This window comes from Portunus trituberculatus, chromosome 14, assembly GCF_017591435.1.
Source record: "Portunus trituberculatus isolate SZX2019 chromosome 14, ASM1759143v1, whole genome shotgun sequence".
Lineage (NCBI taxonomy): Eukaryota > Metazoa > Arthropoda > Malacostraca > Decapoda > Portunidae > Portunus > Portunus trituberculatus.
This window is the reverse complement of record NC_059268.1, coordinates 6,189,206-6,215,662: the sequence shown is the minus strand read 5'-3', so window position 1 is coordinate 6,215,662 and position 26,457 is coordinate 6,189,206. Positions and strand designations below refer to the sequence as shown.

Below are 26,457 nucleotides of genomic sequence, written 5' to 3'. Positions count from 1 at the left end.
AGAGAGATTTGAGTGCCATACTTGAAACTGGGTAATGCAAGTGGAGGACTAAGAAGGGAAAGCTATACCCCTAGCCCCTCTACAACAATGGTTGATGCTCACTTTGATGGGAAGTTCCACATCATTACAAAGTAGGAGAAGCAAAGGTACCAAAGCAAGTTTTGTAATAAGAAACCCTAACCTTACAATGTCAAATTTAGTACAACACTGTAAAGAATGTTGAGATGAAGACAAATGTGCATATTGAGTGTTAGGAAAACACAAGTACCTTGTCTCAACTTGTGTTTTCTTACCACTCAATACTGTATAGAATTGTTTTGCTTATCTCACAAGTGAAAATCCTTGACATAAACAATGAATGTAGGTAAATACTTCTTTATTTTTCCAGTTTCTACTGTAAAATAAAAATATTAATAATAAAAAAAAAAATAATGATAATACAATCTGACCAAATTTAATGTTGACTTAGGTAAGAGAGATATTAATCTGGAAAAGAAAAGATACTTTTTAGATCATGTTACAATAATAGCTGATAACTGATACATTATCATGGGTAAAGAAAAGCTGACATATTATCAAGGAAGGCTGTAGTGTTCTTATATAACAAGATAATTAATTACCTTAGATGCATTGCAGCAATCTGCACAAGTATTTTTACTTTGTATCTAATTTTATTCTTGATATACACATGGTATAACAATTTATTTTTTATTTTGTTTCCATTGTAACTGTAAAAAGGTTGTTTTCAAAAAGAATAACAGCATATTTTCATGATTCCATATACATGTGTAAGAAATATAAAATCATATAGTAATACTTTTCTCCTTATTTTCACAGTTGATATGATACTGTCCCAGTGTCCTCTTTTGAGACAGCTTACGTCAAGCTTATTAAAGAAAGATAAATGCCAAGGCCTCTCGCTACACTGCATTTTCCTTTAACCACATGAATGTGACTTTATGAAAACTACCAAAATAATACTAAATGAAAAGATCCTTGGGATTTAATGGGTCAAGGAATTTACTTAACATTCCATAACAGTCTCAGAAAATATTTTACTAAAATTATTTAGTGTCACAAATATATATACACAATCTTTTTATGTACTTTGTGACATTTTCTAAAATTGATTAAGTTTTGCAGGAACTGATCTCAAGCAATGTAATAGAACTCTAACAAATATCTTGAATGACAAATTCATGAAATATTGTAAAATTGATTAAGTTTTTGCAGGAACTGATCTCAAGCAATGTAATAGAACTCTAACAAACATCTTGAATGACAAATTCATGAAATATTGTAAAATTGATTAAGTTTTGCAGGAACTGATCTCAAGCAATATAATAACAAGAAATATCACGAATGACAAATTCATGAAATACTGATAATTTCTAGCCCTACGGCAATTTACCAATTCACCTCGAGCAATAAATGGCAATAAGCAATCCTCACATAAAAGAATGCATGATTTTCTTACAATAAATTAAACACTTCATTAAAATTCAGACTAAGAAACTCAAAGTAATAAAAGATGTAAAAATCATAACAATAAAGACAGATTTCAATAAATAAATTAAATGAAATATAATACAAACAGTCCCTTACTTGCATTATGAAAAGTCTCAGTGAATGTCACTCTTTGTGAAGTGTAGCTATAGACAATGCTCTCCTTCACATTCTACGAGAACATAAAAGCACTGAAAGTACTTCCTCCTCTACTCCTCATTCACACAAAATATATTCATCCACTTCTGTAAATAATGAAAGCAAATATCTTTTTTATTTACACATGAATTAATACAATGAGATGAGGCACTCTGTCCTGTCTTGCCTACTTCCGTGTCAAGGTCTCATTTATGTACACAAACAGAAATGTGAAGAGAGAGAGAGAGAGAGAGAGAGAGAGAGAGAGAGAGAGAGAGAGAGAGAGAGAGAGAGAGAGAGAGAGAGAGAGAGAGAGAGAGAGAGAGAGAGAGAGAGAGAGAGAGAGAGATATTTAAACAACTCTTTTCTATATTACAACTTCATAAAACTAAGCTAAACCATTACTCTTCATCCTCTGAGAATGAAAAGCTTTGGAAATCCATGTTTTGTGTCATGATGGAGGCCAACACAAACTCAGCAACAAACACAGCTGAAAAGGCAAAAATAAAATATATAAATAACATGTACTGACTATATTCTTTTTCCTTATTCCTATGATAAAAGGATCTTGAAATGTCAGTAGTTAAAGGGCCTAAACACCTCAATCCTTCAATGTAACAGACTAACAAAGGAGGCAGCAGATACCTGATACCTGCCAAAACAATAATTTACTGCCAGCAAGGTTTAATAGCACTAGTTCTGATCTAATAAACTAGTGCATGGGGTGCCTTGATCCTAGCATTAAGGCAAGCTCTAATCTCACTGAACATTTCCCTGTGTCCCACAATTCAATAGGGTAGTTAAAGCCTGCCCTGTAAAGACAACTCTCCTCAAAACAAAACTTCATGCATCTAATATCACATCTTTCTTAATATCAAAATTTAAAATGGTGACTCCTACACTAGGCTTGGAGTCTGATTTAGGGAAGGGCCATAAATGCCCCCAGGTTAGACTGCTCTTCTGATATCAACCCTAAATGTCTTGACACTCACTCAATTTTGTTTCCATAAATTTGAAACATTTGTGGTGTTATAATTTTCATTTTGTAGAACACATTCACTCCTCTTTTTCTCACAAAAAACACAGGTATCTGATGTAACTGACATTAAACCATTTTCTGCTCCCTCCTACTTTCTTTATCCTCATTTTCATTCCAAAGATGGATGTTGCATCTATGTGCACCTGGACTTGACTTTCTCCTGTGCCCACACTCTTGAATCTTCCAAGCTATCCACCATCTGGCTACAACTTTAGTCACTCTCAAACTAAATTTACCTGTGGTGTCTACTTCGCACCTAAGCCCTCTAACTATAAGAAATTCTTTGACTATTTAACTTCAAAAGTGGAGCACATTTTGACTCTTTCCATTTGTGGAGATTTTAATTCTTTGAGACTTCAATGTTCACCACCAGTTTTGGTTTTTCTCTCCTTTCACTAACCATCCTAGTGAACTAACCTTTAACTTTGCTATCCTCCAATTCCCAAAAGCAGAGATGCTTCTAGCATTCTGTCTCTGCCAGTTAGAGACCCATCTCTATGTGCTGAGCACATTACAGAGATGACAGTATCTCACATGGAGGTTTACCTTCCTCACTCTTTCTCTCCACTTCGAAACCTTGATTTAACACAACCTGTTCTCATGTTATACATGATAGAGAGGTGGCCCAAAAAAAGGTACTTGAGCCTTCCTTCCATCACCTGAATCTCACTAAAATAAGGTACACGGGTTGCTGGGAAAGGATTAATCCATTTTACTTTGATATTTATGGTGAAAGTAGTCACAGTTTCAGAATATTTTGGATTTCAAAGCTTTCAGGAACTAATTCAGATTAAGGAATGAAGTTTCCCTTCACTAAAGTGGTTGATATCGGACCCCAAGGGTCGTGTGTGTGTGTGTGTGTGTGTGTGTGTGTGTGTGTGTGTGTGTGTGTGTGTGTGTGTGTGTGTGTGTGTGTGTGTGTAATAATACTTACGCATTTTTTCCCGAACAAGCTCCCGCACCAGGTGCGCATCAGGCTGGATAGTAATGACTATATATTTCATAGCATCATTCCTGGTGATCCAGAAAGACAAAATTACAAGGGATACATAGAGATAGGCAGGCAGGGTGTCTTACAGACTCAACCAGTGATAATGAGATACTCTGTAGAATTCAAAACTAAAATAAAAGTTATAGCTTTGAAATAATTAAGTGAATAATATTTGAATAATAATTGAAATTGAGAGAGAGAGAGAGAGAGAGAGAGAGAGAGAGAGAGAGAGAGAGAGAGAGAGAGAGAGAGAGAGAGAGAGAGAGAGAGAGAGAGAGAGAGAGAGAGTCATAAATAATAATCTGATTAGTCATCTCTGGTCTTTGAGAACAGCTTATGTGATTGTTCAAACCATTTCACTACATGGGTGCATATAGAGCAAAAGAGAATTTAGAAAATTGAATGACTAAGGCACACACAATGAATCAATACATTATCCATTTTGATGAAACTTCCTTGGAACTCTCTAGCAGAGGCTAACCACAACAAGATCTTTGGTCTTTTAATTCCTATATATCAGACAAGCAGATATTGTTATAATGGGGCAGAAGAGACATTCTTACCATCAGCAAATTCTATAAACAGTGAAATGAAAGATATGAATGCACAACTCACCTGTTCTTCTCCTTTACATCATTAAGTGTTCGTAATTTATTTTCCACAGTTCCTCCAGCACATTCAATAATTTCTCTCATCCATGTTCGTCCAGGCACAATCGATGGAGTGAGGAAGAATATCTTTCCCTGAAAAAATATGAAGTAAAATAAAAAAAAGAAAAAAACATCGTTATCAAAAGGATATTTCTAAATATAGTTCAAATTGCAATTTATAAGAATGGTGACTAGTTTTTTTCCCATGTGATCCATCTCTTCAGACCCACATGATTGCTAATTCAAAGATATATACTTCAAGCCTAAAATACATACAGGTAACCCCCGTTTAACAAAGGTTCACACAACAAAATTTCGCTACAACGAAGGTTTCGTTTTACTACCATCTGCTCGTTTAACGAACACCAAACTCGCTTTAACGAAGTTTTATCTAGGTAATTTTTTTCAAAATTTGAAAGCCCCACCGTATCATGCAAGCTGACAGGCTTTTGAATACACCAGGAGCTGCTGATACTAGGCCTGCCTCAGGAGAAATCCTGAGACACCTGTAGAATAAAGATCAAGATCAAGCCTCTCGTGGACAACACAGGCGCTACTGATACAAAGGCCTGACTCAGAAGAAATTCTGCGTCACCTGTAGCATCAAGATCAAGATCAAGATCAAGATCACGTGCACCACTCACTCCCAAGTCAAAACATAACAGCGTCACCAGCAGCTCATCTTCCCTAGTTCAACTTACCACCAAAACGCCCTGCAATGTGGCCTAACATTCCTAAGATGACCAGGAAGTGTCTTACTCTCGAAGTGAAGCTGGGTATTATTCACAGACAAGAGAGAGGCCAGAAAACTAATAACATTGCTTGCCACCATCTTGACTCCATCTACTGTCTACTATTTTCAAGTCAGCAGACTCTATTAAGAAGGCTGGTGAGACTGCATCTTCCTTGAAAGCTAAAAGAACTACCTGAACTCGTGACTCTACAATGGATAAAATGGAAAGCCTTGTGGAAATGTGGTACATAAGTTTTGTATGCGGTACAATGATGCGCACTTTGTTTACATTCCATAGGTTGCCGGTTAGTGTATTTCCCGTTTCACTCTCCCTCCCTCCATAAAGTTAAGATCATCAACATTATAAAGTTACGTACATACATACATTAGTGTACATTATAATGACTTAAATTAAACTACCTAAATGTTTAACTTCATAATTTTTACTTTCAGTAAACCTTTTACTGTACTATGATGCACTCTCGCTTTGCTTACTCTCACTGGAAGTTCAAATCAGGGGTTAAACTTGTTGTAATCGGTTCGCTTAACGAAGTTTCGCTTAACGAAGTGTTTTTTAGGAACGTAACCCCTTCGTTAAGCGGGGTTGCCTGTATTAACTTAGAAAAACCAGTATCACTTAGCTTGCAACCCCTGCCCACACCCACCCTACACTGCTGAACAGCAGAAGCATGCACTATGCCCAGCAATACCACTTTGAAGCCCCTTGCAGTGGAAACAATTGCCATACTGGGACCTGCATTATCCTTACTCCCTGGCTGACGCAATGCATCAGCTTTGTCATCATCTGTGGCAACACTGTCGCCATCACTTCATCCGCAGTGGAGCAATAGTTCTCCATATTTTTCTTACAAACACATCTCTCAACACAAGCATTGCATGTCACAGCAGCCTACTTTCATTCACACTTAGTGATGCCCAAAGTCAATCAAGATGGGTGGAGATGTGAAACAAAAAAGCACACACACACACACACACACTGGGTACTCACATTGAAAAACTGTCTTCGATTGGGCTTCGCCAGAGTGTCCCTCAAGCTAAATTGGAAAAGCTTTTCAAATTCAGGCATAGATAAGAAATACTTCTCCTCCTCTGGAAAAGGAAAATGGAATTTTACTTTCTGATTAATGTCTGTATCTTATACCTTATTCTATATTTACAACTTTTCTCTATCCATTTAAAATACAATAATCTTAAAAAAATTAATTTGTCAAAACAAAAAATAAAGGTTTCAGTAATTAAGTGCTGGAGAACACATGAATTACACACTATATGAGCAGAGTAAAAATTAACATGCAAAAGTGGTAAAATCTTAAACAGATCAAATTACAGTAAGATACCTGGATATCCTGAATATTCAATTAGAATTAGAATTTTAGAAAATACATGTCCAGCATATAAATTATTTTTCTTGACTTTGCCTTAAAATCTTTACTTCACAACTATACAGGACAATTGATGCAACAATAGTTTCAGACTTTCTCAATTTTGTTCAAAGCTTGTCAGCAATAGTCCAACATGTGCATCTCCTTTCCTACAACTCAATTATACTTCCATGACCCTTACTGTATTAATAACAATAACAAGTAACCACTGCCCTCTACTCCAGTGTTTTGCTATTTAAACTATAAGGGCACCTCTTAGACCAGAAAGCTTCTCATCACACATACCAAGAAATTTAGCTTCAGCATGAGACTCAATAATCCACTGCAAAGATAAAATAAAGTTGCATGATGATACAGCACACATGAACTTGATGGTGCGATGTGCTGTAGTGGTGCCCATCACAAAGTGTGTTGCCTCAACACTGGACCGTGCCAAGTAGCCTCCCAACTCTAAAACTTTCTGCAAGTTGAAAGTAGAATGACCTTAGGAAAGATACTACATAGAAGCAAAGGAATGCAAATAACAGGTTGGTGCTCTTCCAACAGATTACTTTTATGACAATGCTGGTCAACAATACATTATTAATCAAGTTTCAAAATCATTTAGAAAGAAAAAGGAACCAGAATAATGCTGAAAGAAATAATGGGGAATTTTCATAAGTAGTTCACCTAATGTTATCACTGATGCATGTTACCTCATGACATGAGCTAAAATATTGTTGTAGCACATTCTAGGAACATAAAGATGCAAAGAGCATTAATTATTATGAAATTCTGCATTGACTTTTAAATATCCTGTACAGATAATTTTGAGAGAAGTTAGTCAAAACAGAAATATTTTTTTTATTATCTGGTAATACTATCATCTTAAATATGGCATAATACAAATCTAAAATCTATTGATTGGACAATTAAAAAGATATGAAATCTGACTATACTATATAGTATGACATACTCAGTGATATATGGATATAGTTTTCTTTTGAATTTTACCATCTGTTTCACAAAGCAAGCAAAGTGGCAAAGTAATTAAGCACTAAAACAAACATCTTCCATGGCTGCCTTGACATAATGGGAGAGGAATGCAGCTGTTGTAGTGTCAATTAACCATAACCCATTGTTCATGATATAGTGACCTGGACAGACAACTGGAGCAGGAATTATTTTGTTGTGCAACAATGTGTTCAACCAAGGTAGGCCACTGAGATATATTGTCACAGTATTGCTTTCGCTATGAAAGTCAACTGTCAATATTCAATAAAAATTTATGTTTCCATATACAGGAAATTGATCTATGTGATTTGGACTTCTAAGTGGCACAGCCATGTTGTCATCATGTTTATTGTCATCTGGATTAATATACTTCTGATCCAGAGTTTTTCGGAACTAGGGATTGATGCCATGCTTTGCGTCTAAATAAAGGGACGTACATGTAGTACATGTGTAGGGGTCGTGACTCATAGTGAGTTATGAACCTGATACTTGAGTAATATAAGGGATGGCTAACTGCTTTTCCTCAATAATGACAGTACTGAATAACTGCAGAGGGAAATTTTTTGCAGTATGAAATTAGGCTGTACTTTTTGGATGGTATTGTTTGTTGGCGGACAAAGGCTTAGTTGCCATTCACAACAGCAAGTTTTGAAAGAGTATTCCAGACCTGATGCATGTACGAGTACATGTGTTGTCCAGAAAGAAGCAACAGTTTTACCAATGTAAAAGATTGGAATGCTTTGCATTCCAATCTTTTACATAATAATAATAATAATAATAATAATAATAATAATAATAATAATAATAATAATAATAATAATAATAATAATAATAATAATAACAACAATAAAATAAAACTCAAAAGCGCCACATAAGAAAAAATAAACACCAAGTTTTTTTTTCCACTCTCTCCCCTGGTATAGTGTAGTGGAGTTTCCCCGATCCGGTTTCCAGCCTTGCTCTAGAATCTAGATGCATGAGCGGCGCAGGTGTGGCTGCGATACTATTAGGTGATCCGTTTCCGTGCCACCCCGCCAAACAGGTCTCCCTTCCTGACACTCATACACTCCCTCGTCCCCAGCAACTCACCACCTCTTGTTGTATCGTACTCTGAAAAGTCTCTGATACCTCGCTACGTCACACCAGACTCAAACCGTTAGCACAAACGGCGATAAACACGGGGGCTACGTGCCATATCCACATTTATCATCGCAGTATTCGCATATACATTGTATAACATTTCTTTCACTATTTTAGATGTCCATGTCACTAATACTTCACCCATTCATCATCAAACATTATTTATGATGTACAAATACGTCAAAAATAACTCAAATATCCCTATGTTTTGGCCTGTAACATCAAGATCAAGATCAAGATCACTTGTGACATCACGGCTCTTATGCCTTTTCGAGTAAATGCCACTTTTTTGCCGAAATCAATGCTGGTCCGTATATTTCTCATGGTTTCCTTCAATTTTGAGGCCATTCCAAGGTATTCCATGCGGTACAACCTCGACAGAGTGACTGCATCATAGATAATTAGACGTCCTGCATCATTACCAGGCAAATCTGTACTAAACTATTCTGTTGTGTTCCATCAAAGCTTTCCTCGTGTAGTGCCACCTTGCGGTTGGTTCCAGGAACATTGCGTCAAGGCTGTACTCTTTTGGCAATCTGGAGATGACCAAATAAATCTAAATGTCAATTCACTACAAAATTAACTTATATAAATTTTTTCATGAATAGAAATAGATTTTATGGGTGTTACTACTTAAAAGGAATTATGCAGAAAATATATTACATAAACTCATTGCATCTTTATACAATGACACAATAGATGCATTTGATATTGTTCCTGGTTCGAGAAGGGGATATGTCTGTTGCTGCCACCTGGAGACTACCATGAGCTCTGAAAACTCTTCATTAAGTGTCAAAACTTACACTTCAACCCATCAATTATTACAAATATTCACACTTCTGACACTTCAAGTAAATGCCCTTATTTTACTTAATGAAGTCAATACACTTATCTACTTTGATAAAAACTATTTATAACTCTCAAATAGAGGGCAAAACAAAATAATAAAATAATGAATGCAATTTCATCGAACATATTTTGTACCTACCCTTTCAAGGACCTCCTTGTTCTTAACACAAGAGAGCAGTATGCGAGGCCTGAGCTGTTCAGGTGGTAGCTCCTTGTTGATAATAGTGAGATTACCCCGCACTCCCCCACTGGGTAAGATGGGAGCCTGAGGAAGGCCATTTGCAGTAGTGGGAAGCTGTCCTGGAGCTGCTAGTTGGTGGGGCACTGGTGCTGGTGTAGCACTCAGATGAGGAACTGGTGGAGGCTCCAAGCGAGAACGCTTATTTTCCTGGTCACCTGAAAGTAAATAATAAATCATTGATCTATACATGCAACGGTGATGATCCAAGCTGCATGGCCTTTTAAGTCCCTAAAAATGTAGACATGTAAGAAATATTTGAAAATGAAAGAGAGCAAAATGCAAAAATAATCTATAAAATTCTATTGATGTATCACGTAGACAGTTCTCCTTTAGACAGAAAGCACAGATAGGCATCTACATATATATTACATATATATAATTCAAAACCATTGCCTCAAGTCTTAGATGCTAGATCTCTAATGGAGAAAACTGATTTCCATTGGATCAACCATGCAAGGATCAATTTAACAACCTATATAATCTTTTTCTGGCAGCAGGACAAACATCAGAATTTAGTTTACTATTGATGCAACACAACAGATCCACCTACTTTCCTACACCTGAACCAATCAATTAATTGTAATTGATGTAGAAAAACCATCTCTTGAAGATCTAGGAACCTCTTTAAAAGCTGTTTTTCAGTTTACATGTTTCTCCATTTCATGCAGCACAACAATTTACTTATTTATTTTTATTTATCTACCCCAAGTGTGGGCAAACAACAGCCAGCGGGCCACATGCAGCCTGCCATAAGGAATTCATGTGGCCCTCCAAATGTTAGTAAATTTCGAAGAGAAAGATACCAAGCAATGTCAAATAATATTGTTAACATTTTGTTTTTCCCCTGCAGGTGTATGTACACATGGGAGAGCAGCCTTTTCTTTGGAAACCTTTCATTTAGTCTGTTTTAAGTATCAATAATTGTGGATTAATATATAATGCAGCCCTATAAAAAGGTGATTTTTTTCTAATGTGGCCCTTGCACCTAAAAGTTTGCCGATCCCTGATCTATCCTTTCATTCCCATCAAAAGATTCTCAGGAACACTCTACTTTCTTGCTTTCTCTTCCTTCCATCAAAAAGACAACAAGTGGGTGAGTTTTCTTCCAAAGTTTGTCTAGCAAACTTACTATGAGAAGCAAAACACTCAGGTTGGAAAATATCTATACTAATTTTCATTAAATATTCTGCGAGAGCAAATACCATTCATGCACAAAAACAGAATGAAACACTCATAGATAATTAGTTGAATTAAATTTGTATCAAATCAAGCTTTGTGTACAAATTATAATGAAGCTTACCCTCAATTTCAGCTTTTCTCTTTTTCAATGCTACTTCTCTTATTGCTTTTGCCTTTTCCACAGATTCTTTGGAGACACTGATTGGATATTTCCATGCATCTGAAGAAAGAAGTAATACAGTATTAATTGTGATCTATAACTTTTTAAAGTTATGCATGAAGATGTAATTACATGAAACCAATAAATGCATACAGGCTACAAGCTTAGATCTTTCAATATGAATGACAAATAAATAGTTCTGACTTTTACGGATAAGAAACAAAGGTATGCAATTCTTTGATGATAGAAAATTGAGTACTAGTTATACTAATCTGCAATCACTACTACAATTTCTTTTTATTTGTGAATTTGAAGAAGCTACTATTGCAATGCACTCTGAGAAAATAAATGTTTCCAAATTACTATCTTTAATTGCAATACATAAAGATACAGAATAATAATTCCTTATATTAAAAAAGAATATATGCCAAACGCTTAATGTTCTTACTGAAAAGATGTGACGCTAAAGAAGCATCAATCCTGAGAGGGTCGTCTAGGTAGTGCTGGTAGCGTGTCCCATGATACACCAGTGGAGGAGTGTTCTGCCCCAGCAGCACCTCACTCAACCACACACCATTCACTACCGGTCGCTTCCATTCTCGAGCCTTACTTACTTTGGCTCCTTCCAATCTGTGGCAAAAATAGGCAATTATTATCCAACTTTCAAGTTATAAAACAAGAGAAATAACTGATAAGATTTTTACTTCAAATTTGTTACAACTTTTCTCTATAATCATCTGATATTATAATTAGCATGACAGGATGGAGAAACAGATGCAGTGAATGACAGACACTAGGTTCAAACTTACTTCTTGCACACCAAAAGATTGTGATGTTTGGAGAAGTACCCAGTGTAGTCTGCTCCAACCAGTTGCAACATCACCTTAATGATAGCTCTTTCTTCATTCTCAAATCCACTTACACTAACAAGAAGGCCTTTACATGGTTTGCTATCATTTCTGTAGAAGAAAAAACATTTTATGCTCATGAGAGAATAATGTAATGCCACTGCTGACTGCCTTACAGCCCATTTAACATGTTTATTATGCAAGTACATATGCTTGACAAAAAAATATACATTTAATATTTCATTCATCTCAGTATAACTTGGGGTGACAGAGAAATCTTCAGCCGTGAGCTACAAGTGAAATACAAAATATCTGCAGAGAAAAAAGAAAAAAAGCATGAAAAACCATAACACAAAAAATGCTACTCCACTAGACCAGAGAACTCAACATATCTGCAAACATACATGAGTACTTACGCAAAGGGTGTAGGAAGGTGAATGGCCTGCCAAGGAGGTGCCATTTTTCCTCTCAGGAGTACATCATTGAGCCAAAATACTGTTATGCAGCGCTTGTTTTCCCTCACAGCTTGCATAAAGACTGGTGATTTCTGGTGCTTGCATAACAAATGTGTGACTCTCGCTGAGTCATAGATAGACACCACCTACAAAGGGGAGAAGCAATACCCACACATAAGGATCAAAGTACTCCTCAATATGAAGGCACGGACACAGACACATTGCTAAAATAAAAGAGTAAACAAAAACATGATGAGAAAAGCTAAAAATACAGATAACTGCAGAGAGAGAGAGAGAGAGAGAGAGAGAGAGAGAGAGAGAGAGAGAGAGAGAGAGAGAGAGAGAGAGAGAGAGAGAGAGAGAGAGAGAGAGAGAGAGAGAGAGAGAGAGAGAGAGAGAGAGAGAGAGAGAGAGAGAGAGAGAGAGAGAGAGAGAGAGAGTGCAGCATTTATGTAGTCCCTTTACTTTCCCTAACTTCATTATATCACATACTCTAAACATTACATGCTTTACCTTTACTATGCACTACAAAACTTTTACTGCTATGATTACAAACTTCATTGACTCTTTTCTTCCTATTGTTCTGTCTAAGAAATTCAATAAGCTTCATCATTACTTTTCCATGCCTTCCTCCTTCTATTTTCTTTATTTACACATCCATAGGTCACTTCCACCTTGCAAATAGTGATGGTCAGAGCCCTTCTCCCATTCATTATATAGCATTCACATAAATTAAATTATCTTCTAACTCATTTATTAGTTAAAATGCCAATGGTGTTTCTTGTCTATCATTTACTCATCCCTGTGCGCTTTTAAATATCTTGTGTCAACATGTACCTGATATATGCCCATTTCAGAGAACAAAATCAACAGAATCCATTAAATCATGATTTAACCACAAATTTCAGCTTGGAAATCATAATATCTATCTACTTCTAAAGTGATGTGAAGAGGAAACTTACTTCTCCTCCATGTTGGTGGATAAGTCTCTTCCAGTTATGGAGTGTTTTTGTGTTCACTTCACCATGATAGTCAGCAATGTAGAACACACACCCCACCAGACACAACTCACGAGGCACTGCAATTTCAATAACACCAATTAGAAGATGGTGAAAAATTTAAATGCACTGATAACATATTTTGCGACACATAAAGAATATCACCTTGACATTAAGACTTACTAAGAGGAGCACTACAAATTCCATTGACTTGAGATTAACCCCCTCAATTCATGGTATGTATACACGCATCCTGGTTACCACACATCACCACACACTCCCATCAATTAAATGTATATGTGTGTTTTGCTTAGCACGCTCCACATCCTGTTTAATTCTAGTCTGCCCTAGCAGAGGTATGTTTTCTGACATGGATGGCTCTAAAAAAATAAATAATATGGGTAATAAAATTAAATGCTAATGAACAAAATTTGCTGTGAAAACATAAAAAAAATCTTTATCACACATGCATGTACGCACACACACACGCATGCACCTACACACGCATGCACGCACACACACATAAAGTTATTAATAAGCTAGACCTTGCTACACACACATGCATTGAGAGAGAGAGAGAGAGAGAGAGAGAGAGAGAGAGAGAGAGAGAGAGAGAGAGAGAGAGAGAGAGAGAGAGAGAGAGAGAGAGAGAGAGAGAGAGAGAGAGAGAGAGAGAGAGAGAGAGAGAGAGAGAGAGAGAGAGAGAGAGAGAGACTGTTGCTACACGCATATGTACATATGCACATGTACACACGCACATGTACACACACACACACACACGAGAGAGAGAGAGAGAGAGAGTGTAACTAATTTATTGAGTTTCTATTCAAGAATAGTTGATAGAGTACAAGAGAGAGAGGGATGGGTTGACTGCATTTATTTGGATTTAAAAAAAGGCATTTGACAAAGTGCCACATGCAAGATTACTGTGGAAGTTAGAGGAGAAGGGTGGTTTAAAAGGAAGCACATTGAGATGGATAGAAAATTATTTGAGGGGGAGAGAAATAAGGATGGTAGTTAAAGATATGAAGTCCAAGTGGAGAGCAGTAGAAAGCGGAGTGCCACAGGGGTCAGTATTGGCACCAATACTTTTCCTCATTTATATTAACGACATGCCAGAAGGAGTGAACAGCTACATAAATTTGTTTATGGATGATACGAAACTGTGCAGAGTTATAAAGCAAAAGGAGGATTGTGAAATACTGCAAGAAGACCTAAATAAGATCTGGGAATGGAGTAAGAAGTGGGAAATGGAATTCAATGTGAACAAAAGCCATGTCATGGAAATGGGAAAGAGTGAAAGACGACCTGTGGGAATCTATAAGATGGGAGATGGAGTAGAACTGGAGAAAGTCAAAAGGAAAAGGACTTAGGAGTGACGATGGAAGAAAACAATCAACCAGTAAGCCATATTGATAGAATTTTTAGAGAAACATATAATTTGCTAAGGAATATTGGAGTAGCATTTCACTACATGGACAAAGAAATGATGAAGAAATTGATAAGTACTATAATAAGACCCAGATTGGAATATGCAGGAGTAGTGTGGACCCCTCATAAAAAGAAACACATAAGGAAATTGGAGGCTACAAAAATGGCTACAAGAATGGTTCCAGAATTTGAAGGGATGACATATGAGGAGAGACTAAAGGCTATGGATCTACCAACCCTGGAACAAAGAAGGAGAGAGGAGACCTGATACAAGTTTATAAATTGATCAACGGAATGGACCAAGTGGATAATGAGAAACTGATCCTGAGAGAAGAATATGACATCCAAGCACAAGATCGCATAGTAAAAAGCTGAGAAAGGAAGATGTCTGAGAGATATTAAAAAATATAGTTTCCCGCAGAGATGTATTGAGACGTGGAACAGTTTAGATGAAGAAGTAGTGTCTGCGACGAGTGTGCACACTTTTAAAGTAAGATTGGATAAGTGTAGATATGGAGATGGGGCCACACGAGCATAAAGCCCAGGCCCTGTAAAACTACAACTAGGTAAATACAACTAGGTAAATACACAAATGAGTGCACATCCAGGGAAGAAGAAGAAGAAGAAGAAGAAGAAGAAGAAGAAGAAGAAGAAGAAGAAGAAGAAAAAAAAAAAAAAAAAAAAAAAAAAAAAGTTTTGCAATAAAGTTACTTGACTATTTGGTTCAGTCTGAAGACAGAATCATTGTTAGATACAGTAATAGTATTCAAAATTTCACGCCCTCTTAAAACTGGTCTACAACATGAACGCTTGTGCTCTCTCTGCTTGCTCTTTCCTCTCACACATGTAACTTAAAACAACTCGCCGCTCTCCTCCTCTTCTCTCTGGGGATCTCAGCTTCCTCAGAGAATTCCTACAGGTCACACATCTTCCTCTCTGTCTGATCTTTTCTCATTGGGCCAAATATGTCTATCTCGTCACCTGCTTGTTTTTTTTTTCTTCCTTTCTTCTCACTGGCCTGAATCTATTCCAGCTTCCCCATTGGTGATCTTCCTTCCTCTGTTCTCTGATCCACTAAGCCACAAAAATACTGTCCATGCATATCTCTCTCTCTCTCTCTCTCTCTCTCTAATTCCTGGATCAATCTTGGCTTACTCACTCATTTGTGCCAGTCTCTCACTCAACTCTCAAGGCTCATGTTGGCACCTTACTTTCACTAAATATTAATTGCACATTTACCTCATCACCTCAAATCAAGATACTATTGTCAAAGCCATGCTATATATCAAGTGTTATAATCATCAAATATAAGGCTAAGCATCAGAGAGTGTTTATCAACCCCCCCCATGACTTGTAACACCCTCAAAAGACTACAAAAGTCTCCAGCCTCTCACTCCAAGCCACAGCTACCAATATCAACTCCAGCAGTGACAAATATTCTACTTCTCATCAGTACAAGTGGTAACAACAGGTCTCTTCTCTACACATTAGCACAGTGGTGGGTAGCGGCGCTCTTCACATTGATACAGGTGATAGCAACGGCAGTTCTCCTCAATACAAGTGGTAAAAGCGGTTTCTACACATTAGTATACTGGGGCAAGAGTTATTAATATGCTCTTTTATGCACTTCATGAATTTGTGTAAAGAATTGCTACAATAAAAAGTAGTGTAATTATTTCAGATAATTGGGAACATTACAAAACATTCGACAAGAAACATTCTCATAAGACAACTTACACATGAAGCTGGTGTCGTGTCCAACGAGGTGAGGCCGAGGATAGTGTGGTGCAGCAGGAGCCATAACGGGAGGAGGAGCAGCAGGATGTGAAGGTGGTGGTGGACGAGGGTAACCATGGCCAGGCACCACACCAGCAGGTGTGCCTGGTACAGATGGCCGCACCAAGTTGTTGGTGACAGTGCCAGTGATGTTCCCAAGAGCTCTACGTTGGTACACCAACACTGCCTCGCCACCAGGCACTAGAAGAATTAAAGGATGAATACTGTGCCAGAAAGATGAGCAGAAATTATACTTAAGCAAGGAGTAGCCTAAAAGAAAATATTATAAAGAAAAGTAGCCATAAAATCATAAATGACCATTCAGAGAAATATATTATGTTGGTTACATTAACTTAGCACACAGACAGACAAGGCCAAAATGATCATGATGATTGATAGTGATGAAGACAAGTGAATATATCAATGTTGTTACCTTGAACAGCTTCTTGTGGCATGCCAGGCTTCTGCACAACATGTGCAGGAACTTCCATAGGAGTCTGAGAGGCCTGGGGAGTTTGAGGGGCCTGAGGTGGAACAGCTCCTTGGTGAACCCCACCTGCCAGTCGATTGGTGAGGTGTATGGCTAATGCTGTTTTTGTCTTTGGATTCACTAAATTTTGTTGATTGACCAAATTTGGAGGCACAGGAGAACCCTGAATGGGAACAGTATGAGTCATCATAGGACCATCAGGACGCTGGATGGGGGAATGGCCATGTGGAGAAGCAAGGGGCGATACATGTGGTGTGAGCTGTTGCTGTGGTGTTAGTTGACCACTGGCCACCATATGAGGTGAACCTTGGCCAGGAGACACCACCCCTGCAGGCTGACATCCAGGGTAACCTTGTGGGATCGGTCGACCTGATATTGGTCTTCCATGGGAAGGCATGGGAAGATACTGTGGCCCCTGCACAGCTGGCTGCTGACCAGGTGGTTGTCCAGGTTGTGGCTGTTGCTGCCAAGCATGAGGGGACTGTTGGGGAGTGCCTACTTTCTGCTGTTGTTGCTGCTGCTGTTGCTGTTGCTGTTGTTGCTGCTGCTGCTGTTGTTGTTGCTGCTGCTGTTGCTGCTGAAGAATTTGTTGCCGCTGAATTAACTGTTGCTGCTGCTTTCTCAATATAAAGTATGTTACCACTTGCCTTTCTTTGGAATCCAGCCGTGTTAGGTATTCACTTCGTTGGGCATTGTCTAACTGTTGAATGTGCCTGAAATGGGCAGGAATCCTTTGTATGAGCTGAGAAGCATCTTGGTGAGTCAGGTGTGGGAAGTGCTGACATAACTGCTGTATTTGTAACTGAAGCTGCTGCATGTGCTGAGGAAGTAAACCATGAGGACTTTGCTGCTGATTAGGAGCAGGTGGAGCTTGAGGCCTCATCCCTCCTTGTTGGGGAGGTTGCTGTTGTGGTTGCTGCTGCTGCTGCTGTTGTGCCTGCCACCCTGGCTGCCCTACAACCAGCCGTGTGCCAGGAGGATGCTGTCCCTGGTACTGAGGCTGACCTTGACCAGGCCAACCAGGTCGAACCCCTTCACCTGGAGTGCTGGGTGTTCCAACAGGAGGTGCACCGGGACCCTGTGCCCGCATCTGATTGGCTGGATAGTTAACACCAACAGTGCCTGGGGCTACAGAAGTCATGGTGGGTCTTAGGCCAGGAGTAGCTGGAGTTCCACTTGGCCATGTGGAAACTGCAGTGCCAGGTGCAGGTGGGGTTCCTGGAGTGTGCATGTTGGGGCCAGCAGGTGCATAGCGAATACCTTGTTTGTACTGAAAAACAAAATGTAATATTTATATTTTGTTAAATGTGATAATTTTTGCTTACATCAACATCATTAAATTACTTTTCCTGAGAACATCAATGTCACTCCTTTTTGATAAACTGTGGGGTTTCAAGTCAAAGTATTCTCTTCTCAATCAGCAATTTAAAAAGGCTACTCAGACTTCTAATTTAACACATTATATGGCTACCAACAATCACAATTCCTCACCTGAGGACCAGGAGGCTTTCCTAATCTAGGTTTTCCTCTTGCTTGTTGTTCCTGTTGCTGCTTTTGGTGAAGCTTTTGAAGGAATGTTTGACGATCATTTGGAGTCATCATCTGCAACTGCTGTGGCGTTACTCCTTGAGGAAGGCGCACAACTGCACCTGGTATGGCAACCTGGTGAAATATACAGTATAAATTATGATGAAACAGAAACATTACAAAAGATTAACAAAATTTGATGAGCTTATATACCATGCATTCTTCATGAAGTTACTAACTGACCACTTGACTATTTCCAACTGTACTTATGGAAGATGTTTTAAATGTGTGTATGGATGTGTAAATTAATACTGAGAGGAAGACGAGGCAGTATTTTGGCTACATCTCTCTCTCTTAAGACCATTTGCCTAAAATATAGAAATCTTACTAGAATCCTTACAACAATGACCAAATATCCAAATATCTTACTGAGTGAACTTGTTGGTTTGGCATAGTGCTGGGCATGCTGGGTGAGGGCACTGCTCCTGGTGCCACCTGTGACACTGCTCCTGGGGAACGCACAGTAGGGCCGGTCATTGTGAGGGGCATGGTGGGCACTCGTGGTCCTGGTCCAACTACTCCTGGGAGTCCAGGGCGAGTAGCAACTGGAGGAGTTATCCTGTTGGGAGGGGTGGCTCGACATGTGGTAGGTGGGGTGGTTCGAGCAGAAATTGGTGGAGTTGCACGGGGATTTGCTGGAGGAGTTGCCCTGGAAGGTGTAGTGGGTGTTCCAGGTGCTCCCCGGGAAGCCACAACAGAGGCTGCCTGGGTGGTGATAGGGGGAGTGGCTCTGGAGATGGGAGGGGTGGCACGCGATGTGTTCGGGGGAGTGCTGCGGTTGGGAGTGGGAGTTGTTGTCCGAGATGGATTTAAAGGTGCTCTCACAGGATTTGGATGGGGTGCTCGAGATGCACCCTGTAGATTGGGACGAACAGTGTTTGGAGGAACAAGATGTGGTGGGGCAGGTCCTACAGGTCTCAAGGCAACACCTACAAACAACAAAAATATACGAATAAGAACAAGATATTGCATTTCAAAAATTTCAATATGATTATTCAATTCCAACATTGGATTTCAAGAACAGTAATTTTACTCTTTTTCATCGATCTGTTTTGATTCTTGTCCTATGGCAGTGGTTCTCAACATTCCTGTCTCCAATCCCCTTTCATGAATTCTTAATAATCACATGGCTCCCCTTTATTTATCTCTTAAATCCCACCAAAACATCGCACAATCAATCACAATTTTGCACACATATATTCACACTTGCACATGCATACGTAACAATATTGTGTACTAAGTTTTTTAACCAAATTAATCCATAAAAAGAAGAAAATTTTCTTTTGCCAGGACAGAATTATGCAATTTTTAAAATTCAGAATTAAAAAAGTCAATTAGAAATGTCTGATTTGCAACAATCTGGAATGGCCCCGTTAAATTCTTGCCATGGCTACCAGGTAGAGAACCACTGTCCTATGGAATTCAATGATAACGTGAACTACTAAAAGAAAAAAAACATAACTATTTCTTCCTGTCTCAAGTATTATTTGGTAGACAGATTCTACCAAGATGAACCATTATCTGTCAATATAATACTCCATTTCTTCCTTATTGTATCAAGCCTAAAAACAGAATTAATAGAAATTCTCTAACCTTGAGGCATCATTACTGGAGGGACATCCGGTTGTGTAGAAACTGGCATATTTGCTACAGGATGTTGATTGACAAGTTGGGCAGGAGTTGTGACAGGCATGGTGGCAGATGCCTCTACAATCTTTGGACCAATGGCTGAACTTGTGGTCTGAGGATGCTGTGTTAAGTCAGTCAAGGTCTTGTTGATTGGAGGGGACTGAGATGAGCCAGATGTAGATGGCTGGCTGTTCAGATGACCGGTAATCTGACCTGAATTTTGAGCTGCTAACCCTTCACTTGATGTTTGGACTGACTCTTTGGAGGTAGTAGTTGGCTGAGGTGTAACTGGGGGTAAAGATGATGGAGGTAGTGGTGATGTCACAACTTTAGCTGAGATGGGAGCTGTTAGCGGAGTTTTGGGCTTATCTTGAGAAACAGCAGTGGTGGCAGTAGCAGCAGCAGCAGACATCCGAGTGGTCATAGTGGGTTTAGTGCTTGGCTGCCTCCATGTTTGAGAGCTCTTCAGCTGGTCAAGCAGGGAGATGCCTTTCTTACTGTCTTCTTCCTCATCACTAAATTCAATAGCATCAAATAATGACTTCTTCTCAGCTTCCTTTTTTCTCAGGGCTTCCTTTGCCTTTGCTTCCTCAATCTTCTGATTCTCCTCTTCTCTTTTCTGCTCTTCCTTCCTTGTCTGTCTCTTCTTTTGTTCTCTGACTGGTCTCGACTGTGGTTGTGGTACTTGGCTGGCAAGTGACTTTGGCAGTTTTAAAAGACGGGGATGATACTCAGTTTCATCAATTCTGCTTCCTTCTTCAATACAATCTGGCACCCAATCTGGAGTCACAATAGTGATGTCCTCCTCATTCTCTAGTGCACATTTGTATTTTGCCTGTTGAAAGTAAATACATGCAATGCAATAACTTTTGCATGCAATAACTACTAATGTTCTTAAAAAATATTGGAATTATTAAAACTAAAAGGGCAGAGCATAACTACAATAGTTGACACAGGCTAAGCTGATTAGAAGCCACCCCCACTATCTCCTGAACTTCTTCAAAAGAACAGTTGACTGGTGGTAAAACCACTTCTCCAAAGTTTTATATAAAAAAAGAAAAAAATTCCAATAATTTTACCAGTTGGCCTTACCTTGAACTGGATTTTTAAAAATGTCAATGATAAATTGTGTTGTAAAGAAATAATTTTGGGTTAATTATGAGCACAAGTGGGCAGACATATTTGGGTGTTGGCAAGAATGAAAACATAAGGAGGCAAGATGAGCAGCACATAAGGCAGTCTGATGGTCATTGTGGTACTGAGTGGCTGTCAAAGCTGTATCCACTTGTGATGACTCACTGCTTTTGGGATATTTGTGAGCTTTGGTGTCCTGCTTTGGTATACTAGTGTCAGTGTGTTTGCGGAGGATTTGCTGTGGCTACCATATGAGGCTGAAGGGTGTCTCGTGATTTGGTCTGTCTGGGAATATCCACAACATGAAATAGCGAGGTGACCACTGTTGCTTATTATTATTACTCTGAGGCAGACCTGGTTTTACTTGGATGGAGGTTGATGTGATTAAATGATCAAGTTTATATAAATAACTTACATTTGCTTCCAAATTTTCTCAAGAGTTGATACAACCAAAACCAGTTCATGGCAACACTAACTGATAAGATGATTTGTACTAGCCAACAGCTATCATTGTTCATGATAGATGTGAATAAAATAAAAATTACATAATAGTGTTTGGGAGGAATCAAATAAGGTTATAATGCTCTGCTTTCTGCTTTAGAATATCATGGAAGAATTTTGCCATATATCAAAACTGATAAGTCACTCCTTGAAATGCAAACCTGACACTTGGAGTGATAAGGCCAAGATGATTACCAAGGCATAAAGTAACTTTAGTTGGTTTTAACCATTCTGCCACTATCATGCTATATACATATCTTCATTATTCATGAGGATCAGAGCTAAGAAACAAACTCTCTTTTTCTGATGGCTTTGTGAATACTCACCCCATCAGGTTTACCCACAATAAGATGTGTACAGGACTTATTCAGTTGAAGTGAAAACTGTCCTCCATGGTATGTTATCATGCCCCACACAGACAGGGTGTCTGCATATGGAAGTTGAGACACACATGCTGTAACTCCTGAGAAAATCTGTGTTGTGTCAGGGGAGAAACCATTCCAGCTGTATAGTTTAATTAAGGAAATTAAGACATGTTCTAATCTTTAAGGGGGATGATGTAATGAACAGAAAATGTAGTCTGGAAGAAAATATTAAAGATTACACAGGCAATTTAATGCATCACATCACACCACAATTATGCGGAGAAGATTCAGATTAACAAAAATATCTAAAAGGATACGGCAGCTGTTTTCCACATTTAACTGAGAGAATAACCCATCTCTCATTCACCACTGGTTTTTCATAGATATCCTTTACTTCTCCAATATCATTTTCATTTGGATCTTCTCCTGTGATAAGGTGGGTCATATAGTCCGTGATGTGGGCATCCTGCTTGGCTCCTCCATCCGTCAAAAGTTTCAATACCTACAGAAGAATGTTTAAGAGATAAGTAATAACAACACACAATGCATATTGTGTTGATACATTCTTGTAGTGTGGTTTAGTTTTAAACCATTTCTGGTCTTTTGTAAAAAGTGTATACACACAAATTAAAATATGGTAACAAAATATTGAGTATAAAAAACAAACAAAACAGCAGTACGGTAGCTACAAGCAACTATAACAATTAACATAATAAAACAATTATAAAGTTCATTAACTTTCACAGTGTACTATACTTTTTTAGTATCCATTATTAGTACCATGAAACCAACAGATCTTATGAAAATCAGACCTGTCAAAAAATTACAAAACATCTGATGGTGTTATATAAATTACCAAAGGAGAATGATCTCATTTACTTACTAAAAGGAAATTATGCCAGTAAATTACTAAGCAAAAGCAATCACAGTTTTTTTTTTTTACATCAAGGCCTATAGTGCCTGCAGACACACTTAAAGAGTGTATGGGAAGCGCTGTTCAGCTTTTGCCCATTAGTGGTGCAGGCAATTTTACATTTAGTGGTACCCATATTAGGGCCCATATCACCCCCGAAGCTCATCTTAGGTGTAACCACCTAGAATCTGGGTATCATGGTGACATGTAGGTAACTTTAAATCATTTGACAAATGGCAAACTGTTTAAGGCTGTATGTGGTGGGATTCGAACCTATGTGTGGATGTCTGCCTGATCCCACGCTCACCACCTTATCCACTATGCCACAATTAGGGAGCGTTGCGTAAAGACAAACAAGACACTGAGCAGGCTTGAGACGAACTGTGACAGTATCAGAAACAGGTTACCACAGTTCAAACACATAGTGGAATATGAAAACCTGATATGATATCCTTGATGGAGACCTGACGTATACCTGTAAACATACTAAACAATGCTTTGTAATATCTATCTATCTATCTATCTATCTATCTATCTATCTATCTATCTATATATATATATATATATATATATATATATATATATATATATATATATATATATATATATATATATATATATATATATATATATATATATATATAAACACATATTTGTTGATTTTAGTTAAAACAGCCTAAAACAAGTCATCTTCCTTCTCCACCATGTCCTCCTGGCCAATCTTTTCCAGCCATAGCCATTTCTTAAGAAGAAAAACAAAAAAATTTTTTGTTCCTGTTAAAAGATGCAGTAAGTCACAAAAAATTGGTGGTGCACCTTTCCTTGGTCCGATTTATTAAAAAAGTTTGCGACTTTCGACTTTGTGACTTCAAAATTCATGGTGCAGCAAATTTGCAACTCCGTGTCACAACATCCAGTTCGGAAGTTCATTACCACAACATGTGTCACAAGTCACTGACAAGGGCTTATCGGAAACATTAATGCAAAATTGAAAAGTACAAAAGGGGGCAAAATATTTTGTACAATCAGTAAAATATTTACCTTATGAGGAATGCCTCAAGACGCTGGGCTAAGCACAATTAGAACACAAGTGAAAAAGAAGACTTGACACTGAGGTGTTAAAAATTTGGCACTGTCCCTGAGAAATGCGCTCGCCTCAATTCCGGCTCCCACTTTGCAGCTCCTCCACCTAGCTGATCTGACGCTACATATATGAAGCCATGCTATTGGTTAGAGAGAGAGAGAGAGAGAGAGAGAGAGAGAGAGAGAGAGAGAGAGAGAGAGAGAGAGAGAGAGAGAGAGAGAGAGAGAGAGAATATGGTACCGAATAAGGCAGCGTTTCTCAACCTTTTTACCCTTGCGTAACCCTTAAAATACATGACATGTCTCAAGGAACCCCTACGCAAAAAAAAAAAAAAAAAAAAAAAAAAGATTATATACCATATATCTTTCATTTTATGTGACGTCAAATCAGCTGGGAGGAGGAGCTGCAAAGGGGGAGAAGAGAATCGAGGCAGGACAGTGCCCAAAATTCTACTAGCATTGGAAAACAAATCAAAACAATTTTTTTTTCAAATCAACAGCATGAATATCAGAGGACATTCTAAACACCCCATACAAAACAGGCTAACAGACGAAAAACACTTTGTCATAAAAGTATAAATGAATGGAACACCTTGCCACAAGTTGCAAGTACCACCTCTTGTAACACCTTCAAAGGACTGAACCAACACATATACCAGATGGAAATGGAGGAAGTCAATGGGATATATGTAGATCATTAATGAACTAGTGATTTTTAATGTTGAACCTAAGTACCCGGCTGGAAGGGCAGGGGAGGGTTGTGTTGTGACATGGCAATATTCACTCCGGCGCCACCACCACACCAAGCAGGCCAGAAATACTCAAGCCGCTCAGGAATCAAAGGAAGGGATGCCATAGGATCATGCACAAGTAACAAGAGCCTCCTATAGCTATAATACCCGTAGTACCCAAACACAACTCGCTGGCTGGCACCATACCGTTTATATTTCGGCAATATTAATGATACAGAGCCATATCAATACAATTAGATTGACCTGAACACTTACCTCTTGGAATACATTTCCTGTGACATGAAACCTCACACCTTTGAAGAGCTCATCCGACACTTTAAGCTTTGCAATATCACTACTAATATCCATCCTCAGTGTCTTGTTTACATCGCTGCCTCTCCACCCGCGCCCCGCGCCCCGCGTCCTCCGCTACCGCCAGGTGGCGCCAAAGCTGAGCCGCGCCGCCATCCCCGCCAGTTTTTAAATGTTCCTTTTACTTGTAGAGTACATCAATATCTTTTCTTTATTGATATTTAGATCAGCTTCTTGTCATTCTTCTGCTATCTATTCGCCATCTATTGTTTCTTCCTTTGTCATGGTTGGAATCAGACCATCATCTGCAAAACATAATAAATAAATAAATAAATAAATAAATAAGTAAATAAATAAAAAAATAAAATAAATAAATACATAAACACATAAATGAAAAATACACTTATTATGAGAATTTAACTTGATATCCCTATTCATCCTCCAGCTTTTCCATTATCTCATAAATCACTGATTTGAGCAGGTTTGTTGCAGTGTATCGTCATTCATTGCCTCTCGTTATTTCCACCTCCTTATCACCGATCTGCACCCATATATATATATATATATATATATATATATATATATATATATATATATATATATATATATATATATATATATATATATATATATATATATATATATATATATATATATATATATATATATATATATATATATATATATATATATATATATATATATATATATATATATATATATATATATAGATAGATAGATAGATAGATAGATAGATAGATAGATAGATAGATAGATAGATAGACAGATAGATAGATAGATATAGATATAGATATAGATAGATAGATAGATAGATAGATAGATAGATAGATAGATAGATAAATAGATAGATAGATAGATAGATAGATAGATAGATAGATAGATAGATAAATAGATAGATATAGATAGATACAGATTATACAGTGCACATCGGTGATAAGAAGGTGGAAATAACGAGAGGCAATGAATGACTATACACTGCAACAAACCTGCTCAAATCAGTGATTTAATGAGATAATGGAAAAGCTGGAGGAGGATGAATAGGGATATCAAGTTGATTTCTCATAATAAGTGTATTTTTTAATTTATGTATTTATGTATGTATGTATTTATTTATTTATTTATTATGTTTTGCAGATGATGGTCTGATTCCAACCATGACAA

The 26,457-nt window shown here is 38.0% G+C and overlaps 1 protein-coding gene across 2 annotated transcripts; it reads right to left on the bottom strand.

Annotated features, from left to right (window-relative positions):
• Positions 1 to 359: 359 nt before the first annotated feature.
• On the bottom strand, positions 360 to 25,395 carry LOC123503871 (PAX-interacting protein 1-like). Of its 2 annotated transcripts, XM_045254012.1 has the most exons (19): positions 25,240 to 25,395; positions 22,554 to 22,738; positions 22,198 to 22,375; positions 20,201 to 21,071; positions 18,977 to 19,536; positions 18,512 to 18,682; positions 16,964 to 18,290; positions 16,492 to 16,731; positions 13,288 to 13,403; positions 12,287 to 12,471; positions 11,832 to 11,981; positions 11,471 to 11,652; positions 10,984 to 11,082; positions 9,582 to 9,838; positions 6,746 to 6,920; positions 6,067 to 6,167; positions 4,290 to 4,417; positions 3,618 to 3,697; positions 360 to 2,134 (listed from the first exon to the last, which is right to left on the bottom strand). In XM_045254012.1, exons 1-19 carry the CDS (start codon positions 25,330 to 25,332, stop codon positions 2,046 to 2,048), a joined length of 5,187 nt encoding a protein of 1,728 aa, XP_045109947.1. In that variant the 5' UTR covers positions 25,333 to 25,395; the 3' UTR covers positions 360 to 2,045. The 2 variants fall into 2 exon arrangements, with proteins under 2 accessions (XP_045109947.1, XP_045109948.1); XM_045254013.1 differs by lacking the exons at positions 360 to 2,134; positions 3,618 to 3,697; positions 4,290 to 4,417; positions 6,067 to 6,167; positions 6,746 to 6,920 and adding an exon at positions 8,869 to 9,129.
• Between the last annotated feature and the right edge of the window lie 1,062 nt (positions 25,396 to 26,457).

Coding starts and splice junctions, on each gene's coding strand:
- LOC123503871 (XM_045254012.1), bottom strand. CDS start 25,332: ATGGATATTAGTAGTGATATTGCAAAGCTTAAAGTGTCGGATGAGCTC. Junction 11,982..12,286: donor CACCTTCCTACACCCTTTGC/GTAAGTACTCAT, acceptor TTTCTTCTACAG/AAATGATAGCAAACCATGTA. Junction 11,083..11,470: donor TTTAGCGTCACATCTTTTCA/GTAAGAACATTA, acceptor TTCTTTCTTCAG/ATGCATGGAAATATCCAATC.